Source organism: Boleophthalmus pectinirostris, unplaced genomic scaffold (genome assembly GCF_026225935.1).
Source record: "Boleophthalmus pectinirostris isolate CB_2022bp ecotype Guang Dong unplaced genomic scaffold, ASM2622593v1 HiC_scaffold_5, whole genome shotgun sequence".
Lineage (NCBI taxonomy): Eukaryota > Metazoa > Chordata > Actinopteri > Gobiiformes > Gobiidae > Boleophthalmus > Boleophthalmus pectinirostris.
The window spans coordinates 18,847,948-18,864,685 of NW_026571404.1; the positions used below are offsets into that span (position 1 = coordinate 18,847,948).

The 16,738-nt window shown below is 38.0% G+C and overlaps 1 protein-coding gene across 3 annotated transcripts in view; it reads left to right on the top strand.

Moving 5' to 3' along the window:
• The window catches only part of mcu (mitochondrial calcium uniporter), a 64,389-nt gene extending 53,427 nt beyond the window's left edge, over window positions 1–10,962 (top strand). For all 3 annotated transcript variants that reach the window (XM_020921226.2, XM_055162618.1, XM_055162619.1), the window contains 7 exons: window positions 436–499; window positions 3,168–3,338; window positions 4,974–5,078; window positions 5,161–5,321; window positions 6,535–6,738; window positions 6,854–6,970; window positions 7,304–10,962. In XM_020921226.2, coding sequence (XP_020776885.2) covers window positions 436–499; window positions 3,168–3,338; window positions 4,974–5,078; window positions 5,161–5,321; window positions 6,535–6,738; window positions 6,854–6,970; window positions 7,304–7,384 — 903 coding nt within the window. In that variant the 3' untranslated portion in view covers window positions 7,385–10,962. The remainder of the gene's footprint in view (window positions 1–435; window positions 500–3,167; window positions 3,339–4,973; window positions 5,079–5,160; window positions 5,322–6,534; window positions 6,739–6,853; window positions 6,971–7,303) is intronic.
• The last annotated feature ends 5,776 nt before the right edge of the window (window positions 10,963–16,738 follow it).

Here is a 16,738-nt window from a genome sequence, read left to right on the forward strand (position 1 = left end):
GAGATTTACAGCTCTAGTTATTTGGGAATTTAGGCATTTTGAATTGGGATGATGGATGAGTTGTGTACATTGTCCTTCCACCCTGTATTGTGGTTTCTATTTTACATTTGGATGAACGTCCCCTTATGGCAGATACTTATATTATACTGTGTATGTAAAAAACTAAATTATAATATACTATGATGTTAAGTGTCTACCACTATTTGATGCAGTGTCCATTTACATTTGTAAGTCAGAAAATTTTGTTTTACTATGGTGATTTATTTTAAATAATTAGAACATATTAGTTGTATAATATAATGCAACTGTTATATTGTTATATAATGTCCTGTTTTTATTTTAATTATGATGTTAAAGATGTGTGCTCAGAATGACAAAACTTGAGCTTTGTTCTTTAAACTGCCTTTGTTAAAGCCTTTGCCTTCTCTTTTTCAGGTTTGGAAGGGTGCCCCCTCATGGCATGGCCAGAGACTGTTGTGTACCTCTGCTGCTCCAGAAGGTAAGCTCAACCCTCCTATTTACACATATCACATTATCACAACAAACAACTGCACTGGTCCCCTGAGATACTGTAATCCCTGAGGTAACTCCTTTGGACGACATGGGTTTCCCTTTTTGAGAGAAAACCCCTCATTCCAACATCTGCCCCATCCCAAACAAATGAGTTTTGCACCGCAGAGTAATTCTGCATTGATCAGTGCGGGCTCATTTGGCGGTAACAGCCAGCAGTCATTAATAAGGAATCTGTTTCAGGGGCGGCATCTGCTCGTCTACAGAGATGAGAAGGAGAGAGAGTGAATACAGCACGCAAAGAAAGGGCTGAGGAGGTGCTGGCCATGCTGATTTGATTTTAAATTGAGCTTTAATAGGTGTAAGATTGGATGAGAGATAGCAGTAAGATCCTCATATCTTTTAGCAGGAAATGAAAAGTCATGGGGAGCAGGTGTGGCAGGGGGACAATCTGTACACTGGGCATAAGAGTGGAGATTGACACTGCAGCAGGAGATGTCAATTGAAAGGACAGTGGCTGAGTCTTTGTACATTGTCGTGTTGAAAGTGAGGCTGGCTGTCGCTTTGGCTCTCCGTGCCAAAGATGATCCTTCACAGTGTGATAGGAGCCCAGCTCAGATCTGCTGATTCACTGCAGTGGTCCTGAGCAGAGACAGAGGTGACCGGGTGCACTAGCCAAGCAACAAGGCAGACTTTTGGATTTTTTGTACACACTGCTGTTTTTGTGCGATTACTTAAGTTTCACTTTGTTTAATGCTGGGACAGGGAAATTGTAAATACTTGTAATTGCTCTCTTGCCATTACCGATCTTGGATATAAATTGGAGTGAGTTATAGACCAGCAATAAATAAACAGAATAATCATGACTAATAGACTGTTTTAATAATTGTTGGCAGATATATGGACTATAAAGACTCAAAAATAATTTTCAAAAGGACCCTGTATAACAAAAATCATAAAGCCTGTTGGGGTAAAGTATCCATAATTTCAATATACTGTATGAGGGCTGATAATAGACCTCCACAACAGTGTCTGTGAAGCGTTAATTACCTAAATGTTTGGCTTTGAAAGTACGTATTTTTATGGCAGTTTTGGAACATAGCTTAAATTTCTAAATATTAAACTTTTTAAAAATAATTAACCTAATGCTTTTGAATCAAGTACTATTGGTACGGTTGCCAGCATACATAAAAGTGACTACGTTCATCAGGTTTCAAGCCATTAAACAGAGAGGCGTACCAAATGAATCAAAGACGAGACTGCGACCTATTAGAAGACAGATATTTGCCAATGTGCATATGATTTATAATAGTTGTCTAATAGTAGTACATTTTGAAGCATTATCACCTTGCACCAATTATTCAGCTATTCACCAACAAAGCTAAAAACACTAAAAAGCTACAAACAAAACACTTTACCATCTCTTACATAATCTGCGCAATGGGAGTAAACCCTAGTATTTATATTTTGCCAAACGCTTGTCAAACTAATGCTGATGCTTGCCCCAGTATTTGATGAGTCAGCTTGATTACACATGCATCATTTAGGGATGCTTTTATCCTTTTAGCTATGGGTGGACCAAACAAAAAAGTATTATTCTCAACTGATCCTTTAGGTACATTTTGACTGTTGAAAATACTGTGTTTATTTTAACTGTGCTAACATGGCTAAACATACCTGAGAGAGCTGCTCATTCATGTGTAGGAACGGTGCATGATGGGTAACAGATGGAAGCTAGTAGAGCGAGGTACAGTCTTTGGCACAAGATGTTTAAATTCTTCAGAGCTCATGCTGGCTATGTTGAAGCTTGACCTTATTTGACAGGTGCCTTTGCTGCCATACTGCCCCCTGCTGGTACAAACAACTCTCCATGGTGTTATTATAAAAAGAGCATATTATAATTTAAGATAACGAGTGAGCATTGGGGATTTATACAGTGTTTTTAGGTCACTGTATAGTCTATAGGGGTTGACTTATTTGTACATTAAGTCTAAATGAGGAGTCTCTCTGCACTTTCTTTAATGGGTTACAGCCAACTGCTAAATTGCTTAATATTAGCTTACAATCATCAAAGAAGCACATTAAGGCACTGAAAAGTCTAGACCAAACAAATGAAGGGAGGCTACTAAAGACTTTATAAAGGCCTCATTTCTCTGTGTGTAGGCAGGTGTTTCAGGAAATGGCCTCATTGCTTCTACAAATGGAGAAACTATGCAAATAAAATTCATTCTCAAGCTTTGTTGTAACATGGGCATTATTATTAAAATGTATTTCCTTCGGGACAGTAAAGTATCTGTCTGTTAATTAGATTTGAGATTGTTTCACACATGGGGCTTTCAGTTAAAATTTTTTTTTTAAATATTTCTTTTATTTTATTATTTTTTTATATTAAAGACAGGACAATAACACAATGAATTTGAGCAATTTTTATATAGCAGTTTACAATTTTATCAATCTATCATTCCACCACATTCATACACACGCAAGGTGGGTCAAGATGCTCAAGGACACAACAATTGGTCAGAGCTAGGATCAAACTGCCAACCTGGGGTGTTTTGAATAAAGGTATTCTTGGTTTCAAACTCAGGCCCTATGTGCCAATGAGTTGTCATCTTGTTTCCTGATTCCTTATCCTTTATTTCTTCTTTTTTGTGCAGAGGTGACAGTGGTGTACCAGAACGGGCTGCCGGTGATCTCGGTCAGTTTGCCGTCCCGACGAGAGCGCTGTCAGTTCACCCTGAAGCCACTGAGCGACTGTGTGGGCGTGTTTCTGCAGCAGCTTCAGGCAGAGGACAGAGGCATCGACCGTGTGGCCATCTACTCCATGGGTACGTACGAAAAAATAGACTATATTTCACGGGGAATATCCAAGTGCCTTGTGATATAATTGAGAACAATTACAAAGGCAAACCTTCCAGGGTTTAAAGAAAACTTATTGTGCATATATTTTATGGTATATAGTATTCTACTGTAACTTATGTAGATCATGATTTTACATTTTGTTTAATGTCAACCACAATATTGTTCAATGAGATAGGGGATGGGGAGGAAACATCGGAGCATTAATACAACACTTAACATTTAAAAGCTCATAAAAGTTTAACATAAAAAATGGCAGAGCCAATTGCAATGATCAATCTACTGCTTCATTTCTGCTCATCCAAAATAAAGAAATTATTATATACTTTTTAAATTTTTGAAATCCAAGTCAGTCTGTTTTTTTTTTTTTATGAGAAGTAGCATTTCTACAATGCAGAGAGTTTGTTTCCCCATAACTTTGCAGTAGTCCTTCAGCAATGGGATTTGGGTATTGGTTTTCGTTCTATTCATTGCAATAATTCTACATTTGTAGATAAGAGCCAGGAGCCAGTTTTCTGTGCTGATTGTATTGAATATCTCTATACAACACCAGCAATCTGAAGATAAACAATGTCATTTTTACTTGACAGCATGTCTATTAAAAATTATTGACTCTAAGATTGAAATCATTTTATGTGATGCCCAGCAACTGCAGCATTTCAGTGTCCACTCACAAACCACCTTTCACTGACCGCTCAAATAAACATAGACTTTCAAGTGTGTCATTATTCCTATTGAGTGTTGCTGCTGCTGTGACTGTGCATTTAAATTCGGCCTGTATCTTTAAAATAATGCCTCCTCCCTCTTGGCTCAAGGGAAGCATTATACGGGAACAGTGGGTACTAGAACTCATCCCAGGTGCTTCTGCTTTGACCTCTCATGGTAATCAGATGGCAACACGCCTGGTTGCCAAGTAGTTTGAGAATGTTTGAAGTGCCCCCCCTCTTTAGAGCTACACCTGTAACTCCTCTAGAATGTGTAATTAGAAGCTGGGATCGTGTTTCAAATGAATTGGTACAAAAGTCAATCACTAACCAGATTATAATATTGGTTTATAATTTTGCTCAATAGTTTAACACACACACATACTACACTGGAATATTAATTTTAAACATGAAGAATCCATTCTGTTTTCTAAGTTTTATAACCACCTACAGTAAGAAAACAAACTTAAACTTTTCCTGATTTATTGAGGGATACATCTTATCTTCGAACATTAAAAAAAACGCACTTAATATATTCATTAGGATTGGGGACCACAGTGTACTGTAGCTCATGATTTTATATTACACTATTAAACTATGACAGCGAGGTATGAAAGGTTGGCCTAATAAGCTTAAGCTTCATTCTACACCCTTTCAGTTTTCCTTTATGTTGAATGTTATTGTTTCTGGAATAATTTCCAAATATACCTGCGCCTGAGGTAAATAATAACAGTGGAACACTTACATTACTCTTAATTTGAGAGTCTGTGATGTTGATATAGTATTGCCAAATTATGATTAAACGAACACTAACAAACTGACATAAAACCCTCACATTCACTGTACTGTGTCTTTTATAATATCATTACTAGTCACGTATCACCTTGCCCATGTGTCCAGATGGAGCCCGGGTTGCCTCCTCCACAGGGATTGACATTCTGCTATTGGATGACTTCAAACTGGTCATTAATGACACCACACACCTCGTACGGCCTCCAAGGAGAGGTACAAACAAAACAAAACCAATCATCATGAAATTACTTAAAAAAATATTACATTTCAAAATCTCCTGTTTATATTATTACAGAGTTACTGCCTCACGAGGAGTTGGATCGACTGAATGATGTTAAGTTCCTGGTGCAGCAGCTGTACACCACACTGCGCATTGAGGAACACCAACTCAGCAAAGAACGCGAGCTGATTGGACGGCTCGAAGACCTCAACTCTCAACTTCGCCCTCTCGAGAAGGTCTGTGGATTATATATGTGACAAATTTATATTTATATATTTTTTGTGTGTTTATTGTTTATTTTTATACAAATAATTATATAAGCATATTTTTTCAAATATAATTAACTGTCATACATTGTTTTGATGCACGATAGAAACACTGGAAGGCAAAATTACCTCCATAGAAATGACAGAATTGCTGCAGTAGAGAAAAATATGTTAACATAATCCTTTGATATATGTGAATTATTGCACTATTTAAAAAAGTCATTCTTGTTCAGTCTTTATAGTCTTTAAAAGCACAGATAACAATAGGGGAATCAAAAGAAGAAAAAGCACACACTGCCGTCCTCAGTAATGCACTTTTTTATGGATGAAATTACTGCGCTAGTAATCATCTAAAAAGCTCTCTACAGATTATTTTCCATGTCTCAGACAGAAAACTGAAGTATTTCAACATTCTTCTGAAATGCTATAATATGCAGACAGATGCATAAGAGGTGTTGTATAACTAAGGGTTCCTGTGAAAACAACACTGCATAAAGATTTGACTAAAGGGGTGCTATGACAAAAAATGTTTTAGATAATATGTGATTATATGGCAATTTACGTACACACAATAGTTTTATATTGTCTTAAAAGAAGCTGTCTGCTTCTTCTGAGAGTTCTCACTGCAGTGAGATTGGTTAAATTGACGAGTCACTCAGATCATGACAAACGCTGACCAGTAGAAGAATCTGAAGAAAAGAAGACCACATGCAAAACTACATTAAAGCTCTGTCTGAAACATGATATAACAGTCTCTTAAGATTATCATAGGCTCAATGTAATATACCCCTAACTGAAGTACCACATACACATGTACACATACTTTATTTTGGGCTGCACAATATATCACAACTTAATCAAAATCTAAATTTGCATAATAATATTTTGTAAAATCACAAAAGCTGCAATTATTTAATTCAAGAGAATGTCTGCTATAAACAACTAAATATTATTGAAAATTATTATTGAAAAAATGGGAGGGACTACCAACCGTTTCATTTTTCAACCTTTAACAATATCTGTAAATCATGTAATTGTTTAATTATTTTATCAGTTCTTATTACACTCTTCCCTCAGATGTCAATGCTTTTTTCCCTCCTTAAAACATGCAGTTCTAGTCTTATTGATTTTCTTAAACATGAGATGATGGTTTAAAAAAGCTTACTTATGTTTTTGTCTGCAGGTGAGGGAGGAGTTGAGTAAGAAGGCGGAGCGGCGTACCACTTGGGTGCTATGGGGCGGGATGGCGTACATGGCAACTCAGTTTGGAATCTTGGCGAGGCTCACCTGGTGGGAGTACTCCTGGGATATTATGGAGCCTGTCACCTACTTCATCACATACGGCACAGCAATGGCCATGTATGCTTATTTTGTGCTCACACGCCAGGTAACCAACCGCCCCCATTGTCCTTGTCTTTCATGGATTATGCATTTTGAGTGAATATAAGTCTCTGTCTGATAAGCTGGATCCTCTTACATTGTGCTGTGTCTCTGAAATGTAGGAGTACGTTTATCCAGACGCCAGGGACAGACAGTATCTGCTGTTCTTCCACAAGGGGGTGAAGAGGACACGCTTCGACATAGAGAAATACAACAAGCTGAAGGATGATATCGCAGAGGTACAGAGGGTTTTTGTGTGCATACAAAAGTGCTAGACATAAGCTACTTATTATTCCACAGCGCAGAACATGGACCATGGTTAGAAAACTAATATCATCACATTTTTGTAAAAAATACATATATACAAAGTACTTACTGTGTGGTAGAATCATTAACGTAGATGCATATGTGAGCAAAATAGGTTTCTTAATTTTATTTTGTAATAAAAGTAACAGTAGTTGTAGTGTTAGTACGTAAAATTATAGAAACTTCCCTCTCTGACAAGCCCTGAACTCATTCACATTTTATGCTTTTGTGTGATTGTAAATCTGTCTCTTTTTCCCCCTCTGCAGGTGGAGTTAGATCTAAAGCGTCTGCGGGACCCTCTGCAGCTCCAGCTCCCCATCCAGCAGCTCAGTGGCAGTAAAAATTGATGGAGACCGTGAAGCCCCGCCCCTTTAGCCCAAACGCCCCTTTTTCTTTACCTCCTCTCTCCTTCATCCCAACCTTAAACTCTCTTACTTTTCCCTTGCTTTCCACACCCAAAAACCCCATCCTGTTTGACTGTGGGAGTTTTTCTTCTGATACATTTTCCCTTTTAAATCTCTTGACTGAAAACAGTTTATCAAACCTGCAGAACAATAGTGAGGAAAATCTCTCACAGCCAAAGGAGGATGACAAAAAGGACGACTGCGATGACGGTGAAGATGGATTTAAACTGGCACTAAGGAGCAGCCTCAACTCTTTGGGAAAACGGTCTGCAGGGAATACAGAGACACAGGAAGCAACTCAAAAGGACATTCAGAGGCGACTGTAGTGGAGTGTGCATCATGAAGGACTTTTCTGCTCGTAGTAGTCGAACTGTCAACATGCAGCTACTATTGGTCCGACTTCAGGGAGAGTCCCACTTTAAAGTTTACAGAGAAGTCCCGGCCCGGTCCGAAGGCTGGGCTGACTGCAGTTGTCCACCACGAGGACCTAGTTTTTGTGGCTAAACTCTGCTGCCTCCTCCCTAAGCCACGACCTTTGCCCTTTCACCTCCAGGATGTCGCCTCGTTTCCTCTTCCTGTTGATATCCTGTAGCGGTGCAGTTCTGCCTAAAGTATGAGAGTACTACCGACAACAACATCACTGTGTGTTCTTTTATTCCAAAAAATATTTTGGCACTTTTTATTTGAAAGCCATAGTATATTTGTTATGAAAAGAATATAAATATATAAATATAAATATATATGTATACAATCAAATAACAGATGACCAGAGGCTAGTTTTCTGTCAGTGGGGGGAGGAGCTCTAATAAACGTCATTGCGTTTTTATTTTTGTTCCTCTGTCATAAATGCAAACTCCTTTTACATCCTTTTAAGCATTGCATTATTATAAGAAAATAGCTTTATAGATGTACCCATGTTGGTAGTAAATTATCACTGACAAACTTCACATCAAACTCTACTACATAAAGCAAACTCTTAAAAACTTTATAGCTCCTCAACTCCCACTAAGGAGCTAGTGACATTTAGGTGGCATCAGGGAGACGTTTCTTGGGATTTGAATAATTATACGGATCCTCTGATGAATTTTAATATCGAAAGGCAACACAGCACACTGAAATGAAAAGTGCTGTTTACCCAGACACACCTAGAGGCTTGTTATGGTTCTAGAAGATTAATTATCTCTGTGGCTCATTTTAGAAACGACCACACAGCTTTGATATAAATCTACCTTTTAATTTGACTTTTTCATTATAAGGATTTCTCTCTTGAGATGTTGAAATTACCACCATTTATTACTATTTATAGCATCTCTCTAATCTCTCATGACCCATAACGACAAGTGCCACGGCTTCAGTCTCAAAGGACGTCCAGAGTCTTCTCCCTCCACTGTTACGCCCCCTGCTCCCCCTGATGGCCAGGCAGGGTAGACTGCATGCAGTGGTATGCCCTCAGTAGAAAAAATTGTGAATGTGTAGGAGCATTATCGCAAATTTTGTACTTCAACTAGACACGTATCATTTGCCTCATCAAGCTGAAGTCTCATCGCCTAACCTGTGACCATATCCAAGATTTCTGTTGTGTTTAAGTCCAGGGGAGGATTGGTGGACCTTTCTCTGGCTCTCTCTCCAAAATTGCAATTCATGACCACAGCACAATGATTTTAGTCCATCAACCATTTGCTTTGTGTTAACGGCAGGCTAAATCCTACAAGTCAAGATCATAGTGTGTAACTGCAAATTGTCCATTTAAATGCATGATTATAGGTTCAATTCAAAGTTAACCATGCAGATCTCCAGCTAGGATTTAGCCTAATGTGTTTGAACGTCTGCGTGTGTGTGCAATGGTGCCTTTTAGACGACCAATAATTACAATGGTGTGTAGACAATGTAGCAAACTGATGACAGTAGGAATACTAGGAATCTGTTGTTATTCGGAATGGCATATTTATAGGACAAATTAGGCATAACATTATGACCATTGCCAGGTAGAAGCCATGGAAAGTGACTGTATTAGGAAGCAAATATACAATCGTGCTATTCAAACTTGATGTGTTAAAGGGCATTAAATAAGCATATTTATTTTTGTATTACTTTTTACACCATATTCTTTGTATTTCTAGAAGTACAAATATGAGAAGATACCATTAGCCACCTCTCCATCATACCATGTAGTTACAAAAAGCACCACCAAATGGAAACAGAGGTGTATGTGGTGATGTATTGAAATTGTAAGTAGTTTGTTGTATGAGCTAATAAACAAGTCTACTAATGCTGTACTTTATGGATTACTATGTAGGATTACTGAAACCTGTGCAAATTAATCAAAACAAATCCATAACAACATTATAAGACATTGTATAATATAGGACGTTTAAAGAAGAAAAATATTAGCAAAATCAGACAAATCTGCAGTTGTGTGTTTACTCTACCGTGGCCAGTATCTCTCAGTATCTAATGTGGTGTAAGTAGGAAGAAAATTCAATCTATAATCAAAATATTAAACCTACGTTGTGGTCAGAATATAAAGTGTATTTCATATTAGATTGGTGGTCACAATGTTATGCCTGATTACTGTGTGTTTGTTGTTGTGGGCATTTCTGTCATGACCACAAATGCTTTGCTTTTAAACTAACTACTCTATTCTCGTGCCATTTCATAGCAGTTTTTTTTTTTTTTCTGATGAAATGCTCTCTTATTATTCATTCAAATTGTCTGTTTCCTTGGAGACTTCATGTAGGAGGTGAGACCAGCCCAGTCCTCCCCTCACACTTCTTTGCCATCGCCACCTCCTCCTTTTTATCACATCGTCCACCAGTTAATGCCTTTTTAATTATTTTCTTGCTTTATTTTTAAAGGAACTAAATATATCAAATATAGGGAACTTTATTATAAAGAGGGTGTTGCATGAATGTATGTTTACATGGGAAAAATATGAAAAAATGAAACAAAAAAAAGATGATTTATCAAAAAACTGCAAAGATAATTTAAGAACGTTGTTTGTAGAGATTCCTAGTTCTATTATAAAAAGGGCAGCAGACAGGGTTTGCCTTTAGATTCTGCCCTGCCAAAATCAGACTCAATCCCAGCCAACCAAAACCATCCTTTTGTTTACTCCCATAATCCTCTCGGTTCTTGAGGAACTTTGGCCTTTTGACCTCAGTCATAACTATCCTGATATGAGTGCAGAGGAAGAGGCGCCGCTTGTTCACAATGTCCCTCTCTCTGGTTCATCCATGTTGTTTTACTTCATTTTGTTTTTTTTTGTGTTTTTTGACTTTCTTGTTTATGTGCACTTATGTTTGAGAAATGCCTAAGAGTGAAGCTGATCATAGGATTGACACAAGCTTATAATACTCCATTCTGACCTCTTGATTATGTTTTTGGCTTTGTTTGTTTCTGTTGACATATGATGCTGTAATGTTGGCAAAAAATAAAAATGTAAAATCCTGTATCATTTATGAAATATGTATAAAAGAGAAATGTAATTCAATTATCAATAAAATCCTTATCCAGTTTTTGGAGACAGTTGCTCAGGCACTTTTTTTGCTCTAAACAGTGACACGCAACAACTGTTTACAAGGAAAGTTCAAGGTCTGGGATGTTTAATCAGTTTCCGTTGCCTCAGTGCTTCCTGCGCAGGACATCCCAAGAGATAGATCGCCATGAAAACTCAGCTTTTAGCGATGTTAAAATGCTGTTACTTCTTCAAAAACATACCTGCAATTGTTTCATTTACAGAGTTTGGTATGGTAACCCAGCATATATGCTATATTTTGATTACCAGCCCAATGTTCTGAGCTCTGGAAATATTTTAGTTGCCACTTAGTTTTAAAAAGAGGTCAGGAACTCTCACTAAAAAGCTAAAAGGCTCTAAAAGCATGGACTCCTCTCAGGCTCGTCCAACTCCACAGCTCCTTCTCTAGGGCAGGTCCATGATCTTCTTCTGTTGCTTATAAAATACCAGTCTCTCTCTGATTGGGTGGAAAAAAAGGATGGCAGTAGGTCTCTTGGTAAGAGCATTTGTCTACTAATCTGAAGTTTGGCGAGACATCATTGTTAGAGCAGTCAGATCCACTGACCCACAGGTTGGCTGGTGTGATCCCAGCTCCCACAGATGAAAGCTGTTGTGTCCTTGGGCAATACACTTAACCCACCTCGCTCCCAGTGTTTGTGTACACTGCTGTGTGAATGCGTGTGTGAATGGGTGAGTGGTTCCTTGTTGTAAAGTGCTTTGAGTGCCTCGAAGGTGGAAAAGCTCTATATAAAAATGTGACCATTTACCATAGACAATCAGGCAAGTAAAAACAGGAAGTAAAACCACAAGCACACATCGTAGATCCATGGTTTAAATGGACATAGCTTGCCAGCCACGTTCCAAACAGGATGTGAGCCGAAAGCACTTCCAGCTCCAGGTGACTTGATTGAAAAATTGTCGACCCTCTCTCTGTAAATGTTCATATAGCCAGCTCTACATGATCCTGGTGTTGCTGTTATTTTTCTCTATTTTGTCCATAAATCAATTCCGATTCCTATTGGCTTCAAATTCATTCCTATAACTGCTAGAGCCTCCTGAGCTTCTACAAGCAGTTTCAGAATGAAAGCATTCAAGTAAAGCAATCAATATACAAACAAAATCACTGCAAAAGTGCTTGTGCATTTCCACCCTGTTATATATACGCAGTACAGTACAAGTTATGGTTTGAAAGGAAAGGTATTTTGCTGATGTTTTCACAAACAGATTTTAAAAACAATTTTATGTGAGATCATTAATTACCACATACCTTTTTTCTATGGTCAGAGACAGAGTGAGCGGTCACTGACCTCCATCATATTTGTAAATTATGGGTATTGTTGTCATAATTATTGCAGTGGCATTGTGCTGAGGGTGTTCGACATGTATCTCTAATGGTGGAACGTGTAGGAGTTACCATGGTGACACAATGCACACATTAGCAAACAAAGCCAAAAAAGCTTCAAGATTGTCTGAAAAACACAAAATGCCTTTATACATTTTCAGGAGACTGTCAATACAAGCATTTATGGTTCTGTCTAGGAGTTTAATTTTCAACAAAAATGGTGAGAGTGAAAACTGAAAAACTGCAGTCTAATGCTAGTCACCCTGTGACTGTAATGACACAGAGCAAACCAGCTCACCTGTTGTAGATCCAGCTAAGTAAGTTCTCTTATGGTCTGAGAGTTTGAATTTTCAAATCATACAATGAGAATCCTGAATGATGTTATCACGCCAGCATCATGGAAACCTGCTACTGCTGCTCCACAAAAGTACCACAAAAAATCTGTTCAATTTGACACCAACACTTGAGTCGAGCAGTCGTGTGCGCGTTTCTCTCTATACACTAATAGGAAAATAGATGCTTTACTTTTCACAAAGCAATGAAACAACTTCACAGAAAAACAAAATCATATTCTCAGAGCATTTCTGAGCAACTTTGTTCTGTTTCAGGATGGACCATCACTTGTTTCAGTGTCACCTGCACCAAAGATGGAGGTTCAACTTGGCAGAAGATATGAAACTGTGAGGGTTTCATCCTGCCCCTCCTACCCCTCCCTTCCCTGCGCCTTCTCTCCTTACCCTATTTGGTTTTTCCTGGGCGGACCCCAATCACTCACCTGCTGAGCTCCACTCCTGATCCTCGACAAGTAATCATCTCCTGCAATAAAAGACCTGCTGACCTGCTCTCCAGTGCAAGATCGTTCCGTCAAGCCAGTGGTGAACTACTCAGGCTTTTTTGTGTGTTTTTGAGCATTCTGAAAACTTTTATTCTTACCTGTTTCTTTTGTCCGTTCCTCAGTTCTTCCGTTTGGAGCCAGCCTCATCCCGTTGCCACCTGTTCCGCAAGCTTCTGATCAGCCTCATCCCCACATACCACGTACTTACAGCCAGTGTTGGGGAGTAACGGATTACATGTACCGCCGTTACGTAATCAGAGTACAAATTATGAGTAACTGTATTCCGTTACAGTTACTGTTTCAATGAGTGGTAATTGGATTACAGTTACGTTGCTGAAATAAGTGGATTACAAGGCGGTATTTTCCTGTTTTCACATTTTGTGCCACATCCCATTTATTTATTTTTTATTTCGGTAATTCCACTCATTGTTGGAAACCCAAACAGAACGCGACAGTAAGAGCGACGTAAACGTCATATTAAAGTTAGCGGTGTCAGTCACACAGTGGAAGCAGCAGTACATTGGTAAAAACGCATTTGTGTCTTGGAAATTCTTCTCCCGATGTGAGATATATATATTATATATATATATATATATAAATCGCCTACAACTTAAATGTGAAACAGGAGCTACTGGCACTGGTGAAAACAACCTGCATAGACTCATAATATCTGCACTACTGTCCTATAGTGACCTGCGACATGAGTAGACGTGCACACACACACACACAAACACACACCTTCATCATCGTCATTAACCTGAGAACCCGCAGACCACGTTTCCTTCCGTAGTTACAGGCGCGGACACCGCCGTCTCGTGCGCTGCGTGTGGACCGTGTTTTCTCGCGTAAACCGCACTTCCTCCTGTGCGCCTCTAAACCAGAACTAACACCAGGACTAAACCAGGACTAACCCAGGACTAAAACCAGAACTAACCCAGGACTAAACCAGGACTAAAGCAGGACTGAACCAGGTTTAAACTAGGACAAAACCACGACTAAACCAGAACTAAAGACCTGGTCTAAACAGGTCTAAAATCAGGAGTAAACCAGGTCTAAAAATCAGGACTAAACCAGGTCTAAACAACATGACACCTAACAGTAGGTTGACATAATTTAAGGTGATCTCATATAAAAAATAATTTCTCTATCAATAATATGTTTTAATATGGTTAAGGAAAGGCTTATCTTGTTACTGTCTTTTAACAGACAAAACCTCTTATATTAAGATATCGTGGTCTTTGTTTCTCTACAGCAAACAGTTGCTTATTCATGGAGACTTGGGCTCAGACAATTTGAAGACAACAAACAAGAATTTTCAGGATGTGGTTGCTACATTCATGTCGTTTAAAAAAACATGACAATATCAAGTAATCCAAAGTAATCAGATTACGTTACTCACTAAGTAATTTAATGAATTACGTTACCAACTACATTTTGGGGTATGTAATCTGTAATCTGTAGGGGATTACATTTTAAAAGTAACCTTCCCAACACTGCTTATAGCCAACCTGGACCCGTCCTGCCTCCCCTGGGACCTATCCCCTTTCAGAGACTATTTTTGTTAATAAATACTTTTGGTTTCTACATATTTGGGTCCGACCAGTGATTTCCTTAACAGAAACTACAGCTAAAAAGTGAAATTCAGAAAGAAAACATACTTGAATAGAAGTTAACACATGTAGTTGAAGCGAGATCGTCCTTGTAAATCGTTAGTCGTCCAGGTAGGATCCACAGCCAAGGAGAAATTTAATTTTGTTAACTGGACAAAAGTTAACTACACTAAGTAGTTTCAGTGTAGTTAGCTCCTTCCTTCAGGCAGATATAAGGCAGTGTCCACACCAGTGTCTGACCAGAAATGAAGAAGCAGTTTGGAAGAGCTGTGAAACGTATTGGATCAAAAAAGTTTGTCCTAACATATGCTATGTACCTATACGTGGCATAATACACACAGTTTGTAGTAAAATGGGAGTAGATTAGACAAAGAGTTGGGTAAAAATAGGTTGTTAAACTATAATTATTCTGTTTTTTCTCAGGTAACCGGCTCCACCTTTGTCATGGAAGAGTCGGGGTGGCAGTATGCCGCCGGCCAGATAGCGATAACATCCCCTATATCCAAGAATGTCAAGGACCAAGGGTTGCAGGAGGTAAAACAGAGGTTTACACTCTTGCATATTTGTTTTTGCTGAGTAATATTATACATTAAGAAATACTGAAGTTAGAGTTAAAAAAAATATTTGGAGAAGTAATTGTAAGCACAACATCTGATTTATACATTTAAGCTTTGTCCTTAAGTTAAGTTAAGGACAAATAAATATTATTCTGTTTCTTCTCAGTTCTATACACTCAATACATGCACAAGATTACACAAAAAAAACATTAGGTAAACAAATATTATAACATCATTCATCAGTCAAGTCCAGTCCTGTACTGGCAATTTTCATTTTCTATTGCTTCTTCTACATGAATGTGAAAGAGCCACACTTCACATTCATCCAGGCTGAATGTGAAGTGTGGCCCATTCCGCAATAACCACCACACACCAATCAAATGTTTTGTTTTTTGTGAAATACAGAAGAGAACAAATTGAGACCCTTTGCATAAACTGGGAGTGGATATTTAAAGAGTCAGGGGGCTATAATATTTTTTGTTTGCATGTCCTTTTTTTTTGCTTGATTAGTGTATTTTATATGTAAAGATTTCGTTCAGCTTGTATTATTACCTGAATCTATACATGCATTTTCTTATTAATATATAAAATATGAAAAACATTTTATTTTACCAGTCTCGAGAGACTTGACTTTTACAAAATCACAAAGAAAAGCTGAACTGTTGTTTCATGAAGTGTGCTTGGAGGTGGCTCATCATGATCATACATCAATCATGAGCCTGTATTGTACAACACCAGGGACCTTTTCTGTCTGATTTGAAGCATCTATGTTGATATGAAAGTAGATAGATGAGATAAAGAAAGAGGAAAGAGCAGCAGAGCGTCACGTTTCACCAAACATATCGAACTCCATTTCCCATCAAACATTTGGGCTTTGTAGTCCATGAAGGTGGGTGAAGGCAAAAGAAAGCAACTGCAGCTGCCTTGATAACACAATATATTGAAGCATTTGTAATGATTACGTTATTTAGAAATACTCACAGGTATTTAATCAAACAGTGAGTTAGTTTCTAGCTTTTGTGAAATCATTAACTGTATAAAGAAGTTTATAGGAGTGAGATGTCACAGTTTTGAGCAATGTAGAGACTAGATTACTCAAGCATGTTTGAATGAAACAGAACACAACACAGGGTATGTTTTTGATGGGGTAACAACATTATAAAATGGTTTAAAGCTTAAAGTGTAATATAGGATCTTTATGATGTAGTTATTATAAAGTGATAGAGAACTCCCTATTCCACCAATAGAAAACCACTGCATTCATGACCCCCAAGACCAAAACAGATTATATCATCATGAGAACATTATTGATCTAAATTCATATAAGTCAAAAACTATCCATTTGTAAATGTCTGTACTCACTGAACTTAGAGTTACCAACAGAAATCATTATATTGTGTTAAACAGAGCCAGATGTGACCTGGACTTGCACTGAGCTT